The 18047-nt window shown below is 45.7% G+C and overlaps 1 protein-coding gene across 1 annotated transcript; it reads right to left on the bottom strand.

The window, feature by feature from the left end:
- On the bottom strand, positions 1-17487 carry bloc1s1 (biogenesis of lysosomal organelles complex-1, subunit 1). Its single transcript, XM_030091840.1, has 4 exons — positions 17248-17487; positions 17008-17080; positions 2764-2896; positions 1-706 (listed from the first exon to the last, which is right to left on the bottom strand). The coding sequence occupies exons 1-4, from the start codon at positions 17306-17308 to the stop codon at positions 596-598; spliced, it is 378 nt and encodes a 125-aa protein (XP_029947700.1). The 5' UTR covers positions 17309-17487; the 3' UTR covers positions 1-595.
- Between the last annotated feature and the right edge of the window lie 560 nt (positions 17488-18047).

The raw sequence follows: 18047 nt of genomic DNA, 5'->3' as shown, positions 1-18047 counted from the left end.
TATTGCTTTTTTCCATCTTTAATAAAAAATAAAGTTCCTTTAATACATCGGACCAACATTCAAAGCCAAATACAGTCCTCAGTTTGCACGGTCACATAATTCATAAACATGTCAGGCATAGCAGGCAATGAGGGGGAACTTTTTAAATACATTGATAAACAATTTGTCTGTTTTATAATACAACCAATTCTGTGCATGCAACACCTTCACAAAGCCACATGGATTTGACTTTTACCCAAATTTCATGACAAATCCTTCACTACCAAACGTTGTTGTTACAGGAAAGTGTCCTCTCTATCACAATATTACAAACAAGCTTGACCTTTGAGCAACATCTTGCAATTCTGTCAATACTGTTGCTAAGACAGGACCTTAAGCGGAGCTGTGATCGTCTGGAGTATCGAACATGACACACTTTCCACACTCTTCAGACTGCTGTGACCGTCCGCCAGCGGCTGGCTGCCGGCTGCCGGGAGCAAAATAAACGCTGCCATTGATCTTGTGCTGACAAGGCCCGACTGGACCCGATCATCTACATTTCTGTTCCAGTGCATTTACTTTTATCTGTAAACATCCCACGCAAACATCACACAGCTTATGAGCAAGCAGACTGCAGCTGACCCTTGTGCACATACTCCAGGGCTGTGGCGATTGTCCTCATGTCCATCTCAATACTGCGAGCCCAGTTCTCCACGTCTCCGATTTCCTGTTCACAAACAGACAGATTGCAAAATCAGCAGGTTCCAATCGATACATCAATACAAAATTCATCTGCAATTAGAAGCAGCATTAAGGAAAAAGCCTAACTTGCAACAAAATCTGGTTTTAACCATGTTCTTTGCATTTGTGTTTTGGAAAATGACAGTTTGCCTGGCTGACTGTCTCTCATGAGAAAGTCCCTCTGAAGTTTGTTCCACCTGCCTAAAACCTTTGAGTTAAATGAATAATTTTCTATAAAACTCAGAGTAGATTTGCTGCAGATTCTCATAAATGCTTGTCAACACTATTAGCCACCACAGCAGCATTGTGCTGTAAATAACTGACGAGACTGATTCATACTGTCATCATTTTTCCTGGATTTGTTCCAGGATTTTTTTTTCCCCCCCAAGAGGTTCACAAACCTTGTTCAACCTTCTTGCCAGCAGAAGATACAGCCAGGATCAGGACAGGACAAGGAATTTAATCATTGACAACACAACAAGTATCCATTTCTTACTTTGAATGGTAACGGCATGAGCAGTTACAGACCGATATGAATCAATACACAGAACAAAACTCACATTTGAACAAAAAAACAAAACTTTTTCTTTTTTTGGATACCCTTGGGTGAACTTTGCCGTGCTGTCTGAGCCCGGTTCAGACTAGTTAACTGAGTCAGCAGTATCCAGCCACACAGGCCTAACAGATGCACACACCCACCTTGCACCACCTAATACATTGCCATGCTCTTAATATAGCTCATGGACAATGTGTTGGATTAATTATAGCCACAGTTTACAATGTGTTCAGAGGTGACACTCTGGTGGCGTTTTTAGAAAGAACCACTGGATGGCAGTGTTGCAAAGCTGTTTTCATTTTGGCGAAAACACTGAATGAACTTTTGACTTATGCAGTCAGCGTGACAGGTGGAAAAGATAAGGCTGTCCAAGAGCGTGTCTTCAAGTGTGACTTTATGGAAATGATCGGAGTGGGAGGTGGAAAATACTGATGGACTCAAGAGGGGTGCAACTGACATAAACGTAGCTCCAGGACCAGGATACTCCTATGGGCCCATAAAAGTAGACATGTCTAATTCACATGGCTCTCTGGTGGATAAGACTGAGATCTCATATTTTTCAGAGAACTCAGATATGTCAAAAACATCCTAAATTAATAGCCCATTGATCAAAATAACCCCCCCCCCCCCCCCCCCCCCCCCACACACACACACACACACACACACACCTTTATGATGTTATCCACCTCTTCTAAAATAGCCTAAACCCTTGAGGGTTTTTTTTAACACTGCAGTATAGCAACATACCAAGTGTTTAGAAATCATACAACAGTGCTATAATAAAACAATAAATATTGGATATTTGTGTATGCTCTTTGTTATTTGGCAACTTCGGGGGGGGAAAAAATTCTAAGATCAAGAAACTCAGGGGAAATAAAAACAGTGAATTCCAGTGGAAAAAAAACAGCTTGATTTGATGGAGAACCTTTGGTTGGAAAAGCCTTATCGTATATTATATGACACCTATTCAGAAATCAAATAAGTCAGGCTTATCTTGCTGCTAGGAACTGCTTCTCTCAATCAGTCGCACTCGTTTGGGGCCTGCGTAAGTCCACTAGCTTTCAGAGTGAAATCCACAAAGAATTTAAAAAGATGTTTGGAAAAAAAAAATTACCTTCAATTGGAACCAGTCCCTTCAAGGGAATCTTGCCTTTAGTTACAGAGATTAAAAGGGAGTATATTTTTGAAACACTGAGCGATAACTACAATACGGTTAAAGCAAGCCTGCAGCCCCATTTATAGAAGACGAGCACGGCATAATCCATGATACACATACAGTGCAGAGAATCACATTTTCACTACAAATTCAGAAAAACTAAATTTAACACAATATGTGAAAAGTGAAAATGCTGTCATAAACACCCATTATTTTAATCTGTGAGTATCATAAAATGTATCATTGATACCAGCACTGCATAACTGCAGCGTCCTACATCACGAATAACCACATCAGGACCCTTCGCCCTGATACAGGGCGTCCTACTCACCTTTAGAGCTTGGTTGAATCCTTCCACCATGCTGATCCACTGAGCGGTCTGTTTGGAGAACTGGCTCGCCTGCACTTGAAGCGTCTTCACCTCATGATCCAGCTTGCGTTGGTTTACGTAAGCCTGTGCAACACTGAAGCAAAGTGAAACACAACAATGAGCTTTACATTAAGTAAATAAAGTTTGTGTTTTATTGTATTTCCAATAGGTTAAAGAAGACTGAATCTGTGTTTGACAGTCTGAATTTGTTCTGCTGAAAACATGCTTTTGATCATAATCTGTTTAATAGAGTAATAAAGCAACAATGAATAACTCTCCCAGATTTTAAGGCGATTGTCTTGTTTTTTTCAGTGTTAATAATTGCCACATGTCTGCAGTTGCATTGCATATTAGTTTAAGTCTGTCTTGCCGGATTAGATTGCTTAATTTCATTGGTGGTGGAAAACAAACTGTTGGCAAAAGCAAATCTAAAAAAGTCAGATTGACAGAAATCTGTGAAAGAACTTATTTCATCTAGTTAATCTATACAGGCAATGCAAAATAAAAAGCCTCGAGAAAGTTGTTTTTCATTTTTTCAAACAACTACCATGTATACATGTCAAGTGAGTGCAGCACACTCATCTGCTGTCACAGGATTAAAAAAGAAAGAAAGAAGAAGTTCTAAGTGGACCTGGAAAAACGCCTAAGATTCCCCCAGCTCCACCTAATTTTTCATAGGATTTGCGAAAGCAAGTATTGGGAAACTGCACTGTGGGCTTGTTTTTCCATCGAATGCCCATCCTGATGCAAACAGGATTGAAAGCCTCGTCACTGAAACGTCAGTTTATATGTTGGAAGAGTGGGCTCACGTACTCACTTCAACCAACTGACATTCATGGAACAATAAAATTGATTATTTATAATTGTCTAGAAATAGCCAGCTAGTAATGTTGTGTTTATTAATTCTTATTGGACTGTGCTGAAGCTGGATCTCCTGAACCATGACGGCAATTATTTCCTTTGGGATAGGCGACTGCTGCATCACTTCCTTTTGTAACACTGACAGTCATGTTTGGCTGTTTTCAGGAATTTAATCTGACAGATTTCTTGTTGTCTACATATTCCTCATACACCTTTATTAAAGTTTCAGAAATAGTACTCTCTGAAACCATGGTTTCACTCACAATTCTATAAAGATGAGGAAAAACTACTGAAGTATTGCCCACTAAATGTCCTGGTAAAAACAAAAAATCTACACATTTCAAGGAAATGCACTGTTGCACTGAAAGTGCAGACCTATTTTATTTTATGGATCTATTATATTCATGATTCGAAAATTAATAGTACTGAAGCTGTAGAGCTAAACATCAAAATCCTGGAAAATTTACAAACTTTACTTTTTTAATTACTGTTCTTTTGTGAGCTGTATCATATTCTTTTATTCTGTGAAATAATATAATCTTTGCTATATTTCCAATCACCACCAACATTACCTTTCAAAAAATGTAAAATACTGTCACAGTTGTCATTTTGTTATTTTTAATAATAATTTTTTTCTGGTAATAAGTTTAATCACAATATATGTGTAGACTTACGAGCGTTTACTGCGGTCAAGCCCGCCCTCATTTCAGAAAGCACGGTCAACCGAGCACTCAATTGACTCTGTGGTGCGCGCATACTCTGTGCATTACGGGAACAGCGTTTTCACAGTGACTTCACAATAAAAGTTGGGTTAAGTTGAATGAGATCTTCCTTTTGATTTGGTTAACCGAGTTAGTTTTCTTAAGTTTTCACGACCTGGAGTGACAGGCACAGTGAAACTGATATTCTCCTGCGACAATACAAAGTATCAAAATAAACACGAACACACACCAAACACGAACAGACGCCCAAAAAAAAAAAAAAAAAAATCCTGTTGGCAACAACCCAGTCCACTTCTCACTGAAAGTAGGCCCCCCCAGGGTGCAATTCACCAAGTGTCATCCAGATCTGATGTGTATTTTCAAAGTTAGAGCCCTCTGAAAAAGCGCATTTTTGACTCATCCAGCCAAATTCAAAGTTGCATTGCTCCAAAACGCCTTGTTGCCGAGCAACCATTCCACTTCTCACTGATAGTCGGCCGCCCCAGAGTCCCAGTCACCGAGTGTCATCCAGATCTGATTTGTAGTTTCAAAATAAGAGCCCTCTGAAAACTCACATTTTTGACTCGTCCTACCAAATTCAAAGTTGCATTGCTCCAAAACGCCCTGTTGCCGAGCAACCATTCCACTTCTCACTGATAGTCGACCCCCCCAGGGTCCCAGTCACCGAGTGTCATCCAGATCTGATTTGTAGTTTCAAAATAAGAGCCCTCTGAAAACTCACATTTTTGACTCGTCCAACCAAATTCAAAGTTGCATTGCTCCAAAACGCCCTGTTGCCGAGCAACCATTCCACTTCTCACTGATAGTGGGCCCCCCCAGGGTCCCAGTCACCAAGTGTCATCCAGATCTGATTTATAGTTTCAAAATAAGAGCCCTCTGAAAACTGACATTTTTGACTCATCCAACCAAATTCAAAGTTGCATTGCTCCAAAACGCCCTGTTGCCGAGCAACCATTCCACTTCTGACTGATAGTAGGCCCCCCCAAGGTCCCAGTCACCAAGTGCCATCCAGATCTGATTTGTAGTTTCAAAGTAAGAGCCCTCTGAAAAAGCGCATTTTTGACTCATCCAGCCAAATTCAAAGTTGCATTGCTCCAAAACGCCCTGTTGCCGAGCAACCATTCCACTTCTGACTGATAGTCAGCCCCCCCAAGGTCCCAGTCACCAAGTGTCATCCAGATCTGATGTGTATTTTCAAAGTAAGAGTCCTCTGAAAACTGACATTTTTGACTCATCCAACCAAATTCAAAGTTGCATTGCTCCAAAACGCCCTGTTGCCGAGCAACAGTTCCACTTCTGACTGATCGTCGGCCCCCCCAGGGTCCCATTCACCGAGTGTCATCCAGATCTGATTTGTAGTTTCAAAATAAGAGCCCTCTGAAAACTCACATTTTTGACTCGTCCTACCAAATTCAAAGTTGCATTGCTCCAAAACGCCCTGTTGCCGAGCAACCATTCCACTTCTGACTGATAGGAGGCCCCCCCAGGGTCCCAGTCACCAAGTGTCATCCAGATCTGATTTATAGTTTCAAAATAAGAGCCCTCTGAAAAGCGCATTTTTGACTCATCCAGCCAAATTCAAAGTTGCATTGCTCCAAAACGCCCTGTTGCCGAGCAACCATTCCACTTCTGACTGATAGTAGGCCCCCCCAGGGTCCCATTCACCAAGTGTCATCCAGATCTGATGTGTATTTTCAAAGTAAGAGTCCTCTGAAAACTGACATTTTTGACTCATCCAACCAAATTCAAAGTTGCATTGCTCCAAAACGCCCTGTTGCCGAGCAACAGTTCCACTTCTGACTGATCGTCGGCCCCCCCAGGGTCCCATTCACCGAGTGTCATCCAGATCTGATTTGTAGTTTCAAAATAAGAGCCCTCTGAAAACTCACATTTTTGACTCGTCCTACCAAATTCAAAGTTGCATTGCTCCAAAACGCCCTGTTGCCGAGCAACCATTCCACTTCTGACTGATAGGAGGCCCCCCCAGGGTCCCAGTCACCAAGTGTCATCCAGATCTGATTTATAGTTTCAAAATAAGAGCCCTCTGAAAAGCGCATTTTTGACTCATCCAGCCAAATTCAAAGTTGCATTGCTCCAAAACGCCCTGTTGCCGAGCAACCATTCCACTTCTGACTGATAGTAGGCCCCCCCAGGGTCCCAGTCACCAAGTGTCATCCAGATCTGATTTGTAGTTTCAAAGTAAGAGCCCACTGAAAAAGCGCATTTTTGACTCATCCAGCCAAATTCAAAGTTGCATTGCTCCAAAACGCCCTGTTGCCGAGCAACAGTTCCACTTCTGACTGATCGTCGGCCCCCCCAGGGTCCCATTCACCGAGTGTCATCCAGATCTGATTTGTAGTTTCAAAATAAGAGCCCTCTGAAAACTCACATTTTTGACTCGTCCTACCAAATTCAAAGTTGCATTGCTCCAAAACGCCCTGTTGCCGAGCAACCATTCCACTTCTGACTGATAGGAGGCCCCCCCAGGGTCCCAGTCACCAAGTGTCATCCAGATCTGATTTGTAGTTTCAAAATAAGAGCCCTCTGAAAAAGCGCATTTTTGACTCATCCAGCAAAATTCAAAGTTGCATTGCTCCAAAACGCCCTGTTGCCGAGCAACCATTCCACTTCTGACTGATAGTAGGCCCCCCCAGGGTCCCAGTCACCAAGTGTCATCCAGATCTGATGTGTATTTTCAAAGTAAGAGCCCTCTGAAAAAGCACATTTTTGACTCATCCAACCAAATTCAAAATTGCATTGCTCCAAAACTCCCAGTTGCCGAGCAACCATTCCACTTCTGACTGATAGTTGGCCCCCCCAGGGTCCCATTCACCAAGTGTCATGCAGATCTGATGTGTCTTTTCAAAGTAAGAGTCCTCTGAAAACTGACATTTTTGACTCATCCAGCCAAATTCAAAGTTGCATTGCTCCAAAACGCCCTGTTGCCGAGCAACCATTCCACTTCTGACTGATAGTAGGCCCCCCCAGGGTCCCAGTCACCAAGTGTCATCCAGATCTGATGTGTATTTTCAAAGTAAGAGCCCTCTGAAAAAGCACATTTTTGACTCATCCAGCCAAATTCAAAGTTGCATTGCTCCAAAACGCCCTGTTGCCGAGCAACCATTCCACTTCTGACTGATAGTAGGCCCCCCCAGGGTCCCATTCACCAAGTGTCATCCAGATCTGATGTGTATTTTCAAAGTAAGAGCCCTCTGAAAAAGCACATTTTTGACTCATCCAGCCAAATTCAAAGTTGCATTGCTCCAAAACGCCCTGTTGCCGAGCAACCATTCCACTTCTGACTGATAGTAGGCCCCCCCAGGGTCCCATTCACCAAGTGTCATCCAGATCTGATGTGTATTTTCAAAGTAAGAGCCCTCTGAAAAAGCACATTTTTGACTCATCCAGCCAAATTCAAAGTTGCATTGCTCCAAAACGCCCTGTTGCCGAGCAACCATTCCACTTCTGACTGATAGTGGGCCCCCCCAGGGTCCCATTCACCAAGTGTCATCCAGATCTGATGTGTATTTTCAAAGTAAGAGCCCTCTGAAAAAGCACATTTTTGACTCATCCAGCCAAATTCAAAGTTGCATTGCTCCAAAACGCCCTGTTGCCGAGCAACCATTCCACTTCTGACTGATAGTAGGCCCCCCCAGGGTCCCAGTCACCAAGTGTCATCCAGATCTGATTTGTAGTTTCAAAGTAAGAGCCCTCTGAAAAAGCGCATTTTTGACTCATCCAGCCAAATTCAAAGTTGCATTGCTCCAAAACGCCCTGTTGCCGAGCAACTATTCCACTTCTGACTGATAGTCGGCCCCCCCAAGGTCCCAGTCACCAAGTGTCATCCAGATCTGATGTGTATTTTCAAAGTAAGAGCCCTCTGAAAAAGCGCATTTTTGACTCATCCAGCAAAATTCAAAGTTGCATTGCTCCAAAACTCCCAGTTGCCGAGCAACCATTCCACTTCTGACTGATAGTAGGCCCCCCCAGGGTCCCATTCACCAAGTGTCATCCAGATCTGATGTGTATTTTCAAAGTAAGAGTCCTCTGAAAACTGACATTTTTGACTCATCCAGCCAAATTCAAAGTTGCATTGCTCCAAAACGCCCTGTTGCCGAGCAACCATTCCACTTCTCACTGATAGTGGGCCCCCCCAGGGTCCCATTCACCGAGTGTCATCCAGATCTGATTTATAGTTTCAAAATAAGAGCCCTCTGAAAACTCAAATTTTTGACTCATCCAGCAAAATTCAAAGTTGCATTGCTCCAAAACGCCCTGTTGCCGAGCAACCATTCCACTTCTGACTGATTGTGGGCCTCCCCAGGGTCCCAGTCACCAAGTGTCATCCAGATCTGATTTGTAGTTTCAAAATAAGAGCCCTCTGAAAAAGCGCATTTTTGACTCATCCAGCCAAATTCAAAGTTGCATTGCTCCAAAACGCCCTGTTGCCGAGCAACCATTCCACTTCTGACTGATAGTAGGCCCCCCCAGGGTCCCATTCACCAAGTGTCATCCAGATCTGATGTGTATTTTCAAAGTAAGAGTCCTCTGAAAACTGACATTTTTGACTCATCCAACCAAATTCAAAGTTGCATTGCTCCAAAATTCCCTGTTGCCGAGCAACCATTCCACTTCTGACTGATAGTAGGCCCCCCCAGGGTCCCATTCACCAAGTGTCATCCAGATCTGATTTGTATTGTCAAAGTAAGAGCCCTCTGAAAAAGCGCATTTTTGACTCATCCAACCAAATTCAAAGTGAGATTGCTCCAAAATGCACTGTTGCCAAGCCACCATTCTGACTGATAGTAGGCCCCGGGGGCTGCTGCGTGTGATTTTGCCTGCCGCTGCAAGGCATGATGGGACGCGGGACTGGGTTTTGGGCCATTTCTTGCCGGTTTGCGTATTCTGTGTGGTTTATTTGTGTTTCATTTATTATGCATGTGTTTTGTTCATTGTTGTTCTCTGCTGTTGCCGTGTTTTCCTTCATTTTGTGTTCCTTTTTGTGTGCACCGTGGCTCAGGGGGACCTTTGGGGGAGGGATGCGGCCTTCGCGCCGCTGGGGAGGGCCTGTTGCTTGTGAACCTAAAGGTCAAACTCAGTCTCCTTCGTTGTCTCCGCCGCTCGAAATCGCCACATTGGTGTCAGAAGTTGGATGGAGCCACGGCAAGCTTCAGATAGAAGACGCCCGGAGAACGCAGGAAGGATCGCCGCGCAGTGGGGGACTCCGAGCCGGCCCGACGGGTCCAGCGATCGGCCGAAGCACCGTCCAGAAGCGGCGAGGATGGCTGAGGACGGTGGCGATCGCGTGGATGCGGGAGCTCGCCCACCCACCGCTCCAGCGAGAGCCGCCGTCAAGCTGCCGAAGTATGATGGCGCCGGCTCACTGGAGCTCTTCATCAAGCAGACACGAGTCGCCGCAACGCACAACAGCTGGAGTGGCCAAGACACCGCCGCGCATCGAGCCCTGGCCTTGGAAGGCAAGGCCCAGCAAGTTCTCTTCGACTTCGTGCCCGGACAAGAGCGGATCCTGGCCGCATTAATCACCGCACTTGAGCGGCGCTTCGGGCGGCGCACCATAGAGGCCGCTGAAAGGGAAAAGCTGAATAACCGCCACCGCCTTCAAGGAGAAGGGCGTCTTCTTTGGCGGCGTTAGCCAGTTGAACACGGGGCGGCGGTGATTTGGCGCCGACCCGCGGTGTGGAGGAGATTGTCTCGGTTAGTTCTGCTTCCCAGAGGGCCTTCTCCAGGGTCTGTGGTGTAGCGAGCTGCACATGCTGATGCAGCCGCCTGGGGCGGGAGTCCTTGCTGGAATGCATGGAGGAGTTACTCCAGTTACTCCAGCACGCTTACAGGGAAGGTGGGGAAGCCCTGCCGTGCGAATAACTGGACGTCAGTGGTGAAGGAGCCCAGGTTTTCTCCTTGGCGACGGCGGCGGTTATTCAGCTTTTCCCTTTCAGCGGCCTCTATGGTGCGCCGCCCGAAGCGCCGCTCGAGTGCGGTGATTAATGCGGCCAGGATCCGCTCTTGTCCGGGCACGAAGTCGAAGAGAACTTGCTGGGCCTTGCCTTCCAAGGCCAGGGCTCGATGCGCGGCGGTGTCTTGGCCACTCCAGCTGTTGTGCGTTGCGGCGACTCGTGTCTGCTTGATGAAGAGCTCCAGTGAGCCGGCGCCATCATACTTCGGCAGCTTGACGGCGGCTCTCGCTGGAGCGGTGGGTGGGCGAGCTCCCGCATCCACGCGATCGCCACCGTCCTCAGCCATCCTCGCCGCTTCTGGACGGTGCTTCGGCCGATCGCTGGACCCGTCGGGCCGGCTCGGAGTCCCCCACTGCGCGGCGATCCTTCCTGCGTTCTCCGGGCGTCTTCTATCTGAAGCTTGCCGTGGCTCCATCCAACTTCTGACACCAATGTGGCGATTTCGAGCGGCGGAGACAACGAAGGAGACTGAGTTTGACCTTTAGGTTCACAAGCAACAGGCCCTCCCCAGCGGCGCGAAGGCCGCATCCCTCCCCCAAAGGTCCCCCTGAGCCACGGTGCACACAAAAAGGAACACAAAATGAAGGAAAACACGGCAACAGCAGAGAACAACAATGAACAAAACACATGCATAATAAATGAAACACAAATAAACCACACAGAATACGCAAACCGGCAAGAAATGGCCCAAAACCCAGTCCCGCGTCCCATCATGCCTTGCAGCGGCAGGCAAAATCACACGCAGCAGCCCCCGGGGCCTACTATCAGTCAGAATGGTGGCTTGGCAACAGTGCATTTTGGAGCAATCTCACTTTGAATTTGGTTGGATGAGTCAAAAATGCGCTTTTTCAGAGGGCTCTTACTTTGACAATACAAATCAGATCTGGATGACACTTGGTGACTGGGACCCTGGGGGGGGCCACTATCAGTCAGAAGTGGAATGGTTGCTCGGCAACAGGGCGTTTTGGAGCAATGCAACTTTGAATTTGGTAGGACGAGTCAAAAATGTGAGTTTTCAGAGGGCTCTTACTTTGAAAATACACATCAGATCTGGATGACACTTGGTGAATGGGACCCTGGGGGGGCCGACTATCAGTCAGAAGTGGAATGGTTGCTCGGCAACAGGGCGTTTTGGAGCAATGCAACTTTGAATTTGGCTGGATGAGTCAAAAATGCGCTTTTTCAGAGGGCTCTTATTTTGAAACTACAAATCAGATCTGGATGACACTTGGTGACTGGGACCCTGGGGAGGCCCACAATCAGTCAGAAGTGGAATGGTTGCTCGGCAACAGGGAGTTTTGGAGCAATGCAACTTTGAATTTGGATGGATGAGTCATAAATGCGCTTTTTCAGAGGGCTCTTACTTTGAAAATACAAATCAGATCTGGATGACACTTGGTGACTGGGACCTTGGGGGGGCCGGCTATCAGTCAGAAGTGGAATGGTTGCTCGGCAACAGGGCGTTTTGGAGCAATGCAACTTTGAATTTGGATGGATGAGTCATAAATGCGCTTTTTCAGAGGGCTCTTATTTTGAAACTACAAATCAGATCTGGATGACACTTGGTGAATGGGACCCTGGGGAGGCCCACAATCAGTCAGAAGTGGAATGGTTGCTCGGCAACAGGGAGTTTTGGAGCAATGCAACTTTGAATTTGGATGGATGAGTCATAAATGCGCTTTTTCAGAGGGCTCTTACTTTGAAAATACAAATCAGATCTGGATGACACTTGGTGAATGGGACCCTGGGGGGGCCGACTATCAGTCAGAAGTGGAATGGTTGCTCGGCAACAGGGCGTTTTGGAGCAATGCAACTTTGAATTTTGCTGGATGAGTCAAAAATGCCCTTTTCAGAGGGCTCTTATTTTGAAACTATAAATCAGATCAGAATGACACTTGGTGACTGGGACCCTGGGGGGGCCCACTATCAGTCAGAAGTGGAATGGTTGCTCGGCAATAGGGCGTTTTGGAGCAATGCAACTTTGAATTTGGCTCGATGAGTCAAAAATGCGCTTTTTCAGAGGGCTCTGATTTTGAAACTACAAATCAGATCTGGATGACACTTGGTGACTGGGACCTTGGGGGGGCCGGCTATCAGTCAGAAGTGGAATGGTTGCTCGGCAACAGGGCGTTTTGGAGCAATGCAACTTTGAATTTGGATGGATGAGTCATAAATGCGCTTTTTCAGAGGGCTCTTACTTTGAAAATACACATCAGATCTGGATGACACTTGGTGAATGGGACCCTGGGGGGGCCTACTATCAGTCAGAAGTGGAATGGTTGCTCGGCAACAGGGCGTTTTGGAGCAATGCAACTTTGAATTTGGTTGGATGAGTCAAAAATGTGAGTTTTCAGAGGGCTCTTATTTTGAAACTACAAATCAGATCTGGATGACACTCGGTGACTGGGACCCTGGGGGGGGCGACTATCAGTCAGAAGTGGAATGGTTGCTCGGCAACAGGGCGTTTTGGAGCAATGCAACTTTGAATTTGGTTGGACGAGTCAAAAATGTGAGTTTTCAGAGGGCTCTTATTTTGAAACTACAAATCAGATCTGGATGACACTCGGTGACTGGGACCCTGGGGGGGGGGCGACTATCAGTGAGAAGTGGAATGGTTGCTCGGCAACAGGGCGTTTTGGAGCAATGCAACTTTGAATTTGGTAGGACGAGTCAAAAATGTGAGTTTTCAGAGGGCTCTTATTTTGAAACTATAAATCAGATCTGGATGACACTTGGTGAATGGGACCCTGGGGGGGGCGACTATCAGTGAGAAGTGGAATGGTTGCTCGGCAACAGGGCGTTTTGTAGCAATGCAACTTTGAATTTGGTAGGACGAGTCAAAAATGTGAGTTTTCAGAGGGCTCTTACTTTGAAAATACACATCAGATCTGGATGACACTTGGTGAATGGGACCCTGGGGGGGCCTACTATCAGTCAGAAGTGGAATGGTTGCTCGGCAACAGGGCGTTTTGGAGCAATGCAACTTTGAATTTGGCTCGATGAGTCAAAAATGCGCTTTTTCAGAGGGCTCTTATTTTGAAATACAAATCAGATCTGGATGACACTTGGTGACTGGGACCTTGAGGGGGCCGGCTATCAGTCAGAAGTGGAATGGTTGCTCGGCAACAGGGAGTTTTGGAGCAATGCAACTTTGAATTTGGCTGGATGAGTCAAAAATGCGCTTTTTCAGAGGGCTCTTACTTTGAAAATACACATCAGATCTGGATGACACTTGGTGAATGGGACCCTGGGGGGGCCGACTATCAGTCAGAAGTGGAATGGTTGCTCGGCAACAGGGCGTTTTGGAGCAATGCAACTTTGAATTTTGCTGGATGAGTCAAAAATGCCCTTTTCAGAGGGCTCTTATTTTGAAACTATAAATCAGATCAGAATGACACTTGGTGACTGGGACCCTGGGGGGGGCGACTATCAGTCAGAAGTGGAATGGTTGCTCGGCAACAGGGCGTTTTGGAGCAATGCAACTTTGAATTTGGTTGGACGAGTCAAAAATGTGAGTTTTCAGAGGGCTCTTATTTTGAAACTACAAATCAGATCTGGATGACACTCGGTGACTGGGACCCTGGGGGGGGGGGGCGACTATCAGTGAGAAGTGGAATGGTTGCTCGGCAACAGGGCGTTTTGGAGCAATGCAACTTTGAATTTGGTAGGACGAGTCAAAAATGTGAGTTTTCAGAGGGCTCTTATTTTGAAACTACAAATCAGATCTGGATGACACTCGGTGACTGGGACCCTGGGGGGGCCGACTATCAGTGAGAAGTGGAATGGTTGCTCGGCTACAGGGCGTTTTGGAGCAACGCAACTTTGAATTTGGTTGGATGAGTCAAAATGTGAGATTTCAGAGGGCTCTTATTTTGAAACTACAAATCAGATCTGGATGACACTCGGTGACTGGGACCCTGGGGGGGGGGCGTCTATCAGTGAGAAGTGGAATGGTATCTCGGCAACAGGGAATTTTGGAGCAATGCAACTTTGAATTTGGTTGGATGAGTCAAAAATGTCAGTTTTCAGAGGACTCTTACTTTGAAAATACACATCAGATCTGGATGACACTTGGTTGAATGGGACCCTGGGGGGGCCTACTATCAGTCAGAAGTGGAATGGTTGCTCGGCAACAGGGCGTTTTGGAGCAATGCAACTTTGAATTTGGCTGGATGAGTCAAAAATGCGCTTTTTCAGAGGGCTCTTATTTTGAAACTACAAATCAGATCTGGATGACACTCGGTGACTGGGAGCCTGGGGGGGCCGACTATCAGTCAGAAGTGGAATGGTTGCTCGGCAACAGGGCGTTTTGGAGCAATGCAACTTTGAATTTGGCTGGATGAGTCAAAAATGCGCTTTTTCAGAGGGCTCTTACTTTGAAAATACACATCAGATCTGGATGACACTTGGTGAATGGGACCCTGGGGGGGGCGACTATCAGTCAGAAGTGGAATGGTTGCTCGGCAACAGGGCGTTTTGGAGCAATGCAACTTTGAATTTGGTTGGATGAGTCAAAATGTGAGATTTCAGAGGGCTCTTATTTTGAAACTACAAATCAGATCTGGATGACACTTGGTGACTGGGACCTTGGGGGGGCCGACTATCAGTCAGAAGTGGAATGGTTGCTCGGCAACAGGGAGTTTTGGAGCAATGCAACTTTGAATTTGGCTGGATGAGTCAAAAATGCGCTTTTCAGAGGGCTCTTACTTTGAAAATACACATCAGATCTGGATGACACTTGGTGAATGGGACCCTGGGGGGGCCGACTATCAGTCAGAAGTGGAATGGTTGCTCGGCAACAGGGAGTTTTGGAGCAATGCAACTTTGAATTTGGCTGGATGAGTCAAAAATGCGCTTTTCAGAGGGCTGTTACTTTGAAAATACACATCAGATCAGAATGACACTTGGTGACTGGGACCCTGGGGGGGCCCACTATCAGTCAGAAGTGGAATGGTTGCTCGGCAACAGGGCGTTTTGGAGCAATGCAACTTTGAATTTGGCTGGATGAGTTAAAAATGCGCTTTTTCAGAGGGCTCTTATTTTGAAACTATAAATCAGATCAGGATGACACTTGGTGACTGGGACCCTGGGGGGGCCCACTATCAGTCAGAAGTGGAATGGTTGCTCGGCAACTGGGAGTTTTGGAGCAATGCAACTTTGAATTTGGTTGGATGAGTCAAAAATGTCAGTTTTCAGAGGGCTCTTACTTTGAAAATACACATCAGATCTGGATGACACTTGGTGAATGGGACCCTGGGGGGGCCTACTATCAGTCAGAAGTGGAATGGTTGCTCGGCAACAGGGCGTTTTGGAGCAATGCAACTTTGAATTTGGCTGGATGAGTCAAAAATGTGAGTTTTCAGAGGGCTCTTATTTTGAAACTACAAATCAGATCTGGATGACACTCGGTGACTGGGACCCTGGGGGGGGGGCGACTATCAGTGAGAAGTGGAATGGTTGCTCGGCAACAGGGCGTTTTGGAGCAATGCAACTTTGAATTTGGCTCGATGAGTCAAAAATGTGAGTTTTCAGAGGGCTCTTATTTTGAAACTACAAACCAGATCTGGATGACACTCGGTGACTGGGACCCTGGGGGGGCCGACTATCAGTGAGAAGTGGAATGGTTGCTCGGCAACAGGGCGTTTTGGAGCAATGCAACTTTGAATTTGGTAGGACGAGTCAAAAATGTGAGTTTTCAGAGGGCTCTTATTTTGAAACTACAAACCAGATCTGGATGACACTCGGTGACTGGGACCCTGGGGGGGCCGACTATCAGTGAGAAGTGGAATGGTTGCTCGGCAACAGGGCGTTTTGGAGCAATGCAACTTTGAATTTGGTTGGATGAGTCAAAATGTGAGATTTCAGAGGGCTCTTATTTTGAAACTACAAATCAGATCTGGATGACACTCGGTGACTGGGACCCTGGGGGGGGGGCGTCTATCAGTGAGAAGTGGAATGGTATCTCGGCAACAGGGCGTTTTGGAGCAATGCATCTTTGAATTCGTTTGGATGAGTCAAAATGTCAGTTTTCAGAGGGCTCTTATTTTGAAACCACACATCAGATCTGGATGACACTCGGTGAATGGGACCCTGCGGGGGCGGGGGGGGGGGGGGGGGGGGGGGGTTCTATCAGACAGAAGTGGAGTGGGTTGTTGGTAACAGGGTATTTGTTATTGGCGTCTGTTGGTGTTTGGTGTGTGTTGGTGTTTGATTTGATAGATTTAGTTCTGACATTGTCGCAGAAGATTATCTATTTTACTGTGCCTGTCAGTCCAGGTCGTGAAAACTTAAAGAGCGTAACTTGGTTAACCAAATCAAAAGTAAGATCACATTCAACTTAACCCAGCTTTTATTGTGAAGTCACTGTGAAAACGCTGTTCCCGTAATGCACAAAGTATGCGCGCACCACAGAATCAATTGAGTGCTAGGTTGACCGTGCTTTCTGAAATGAGGGCGGGCTTGACCGCAGTGAGCGTTTGGTGCTTGTAATGATCGCAATTAATGAATCGCACAGGTTTACACTTCCACAGTTAATCGGTTTTAAGAATGTTGTTAATTTTGCGTAGATGGAAAGCCCCTTAACCCTAACGAGGATCCAATATTTGCGCAGCGCAATCGGTAAACGACCCAAAAGCCAGATGTCTTACCCGACGTTGAGATGGTCTACCAGAGCTTCAGTCAAACAGGTCGCCGCAGCGATAGCTTCACGTCTGCGTCTCTCTGTGGACAAAACGAACAAACAAACAAACGGAGCAGAAGAAAGATGATCAACATTTATAAAAGTAGTTAGTAGATCAGTTCAAGCAGGAGGCTCTTGAGGCGAAAGCAAAGCTTTGTTTTTAGCATCGGTTAGCATCAAAGCTAGACAGCTGTGGAGTCTCTCTCACCCTGCAGCTCCTTTCGCTCATTCTGCTTCGCCTGATGCTCCTTCAGTAAACGAGACAACATCTTGTGTCAGCGGTCGTTGCAGTTTTTTTTTAACCTCCAAAATATCGCTTATATTATATTAACAAACTGACATTGTATGAAACGACTATCTTTGTCATCAGCTGGCGAGAATAAATGATGTCACGAGACCGGATCCTCGAGGCTGTTTAGACGTGGGCGTGTCCATCTCTAAACGTCAGAAAAACAATCCTATTTTTTTGCAGACTGGTGCTAATATGCTGATATGTTACTTAATAAGATACCTGCATGGCAACACATAATTGAAAATATTTTAAAGCTTTTTCTGTGCTCTAGTTATTCGAGTTTAATGCACAGTGACGCCTTTATTTTTCAAACGTAATATCCTATGACTTTCAAAATAAAAGAGTAATCATAAACAATGTGCGGTACAACTAAACTGTAAGTAAAAAGATTGAGTGTGTGATGTGATTCTGAAGCTATTCTGATAATATTTGTATGCTTCTTCGAAATTAAATTAGATAATGAACTGAGAAATTAGTTATTTTGACATGTATATTGTTTTACATATTTTCCAAATGAAACATTCAGTTCAGTTCAGTTCAGTTCAGTTTATTTGAGCATATGTTGAACAATCAAGCAACAAATTAAAAATAAAAATAAAACATCTTGGTAATTATGAACAACATAGGGTAGATATTATTAAAGTATTCTAAGATATGTGTGTGTATTGTTCATTTCGAATTAAAATGACATTGCATGAAAGCGCGAGGCTCGGAGT

Source organism: Salarias fasciatus, chromosome 5 (assembly GCF_902148845.1).
Source record: "Salarias fasciatus chromosome 5, fSalaFa1.1, whole genome shotgun sequence".
In the NCBI taxonomy this organism is placed as follows: Eukaryota; Metazoa; Chordata; class Actinopteri; order Blenniiformes; family Blenniidae; genus Salarias; species Salarias fasciatus.
This window is presented reverse-complemented; position numbering and strand designations above follow the sequence as displayed.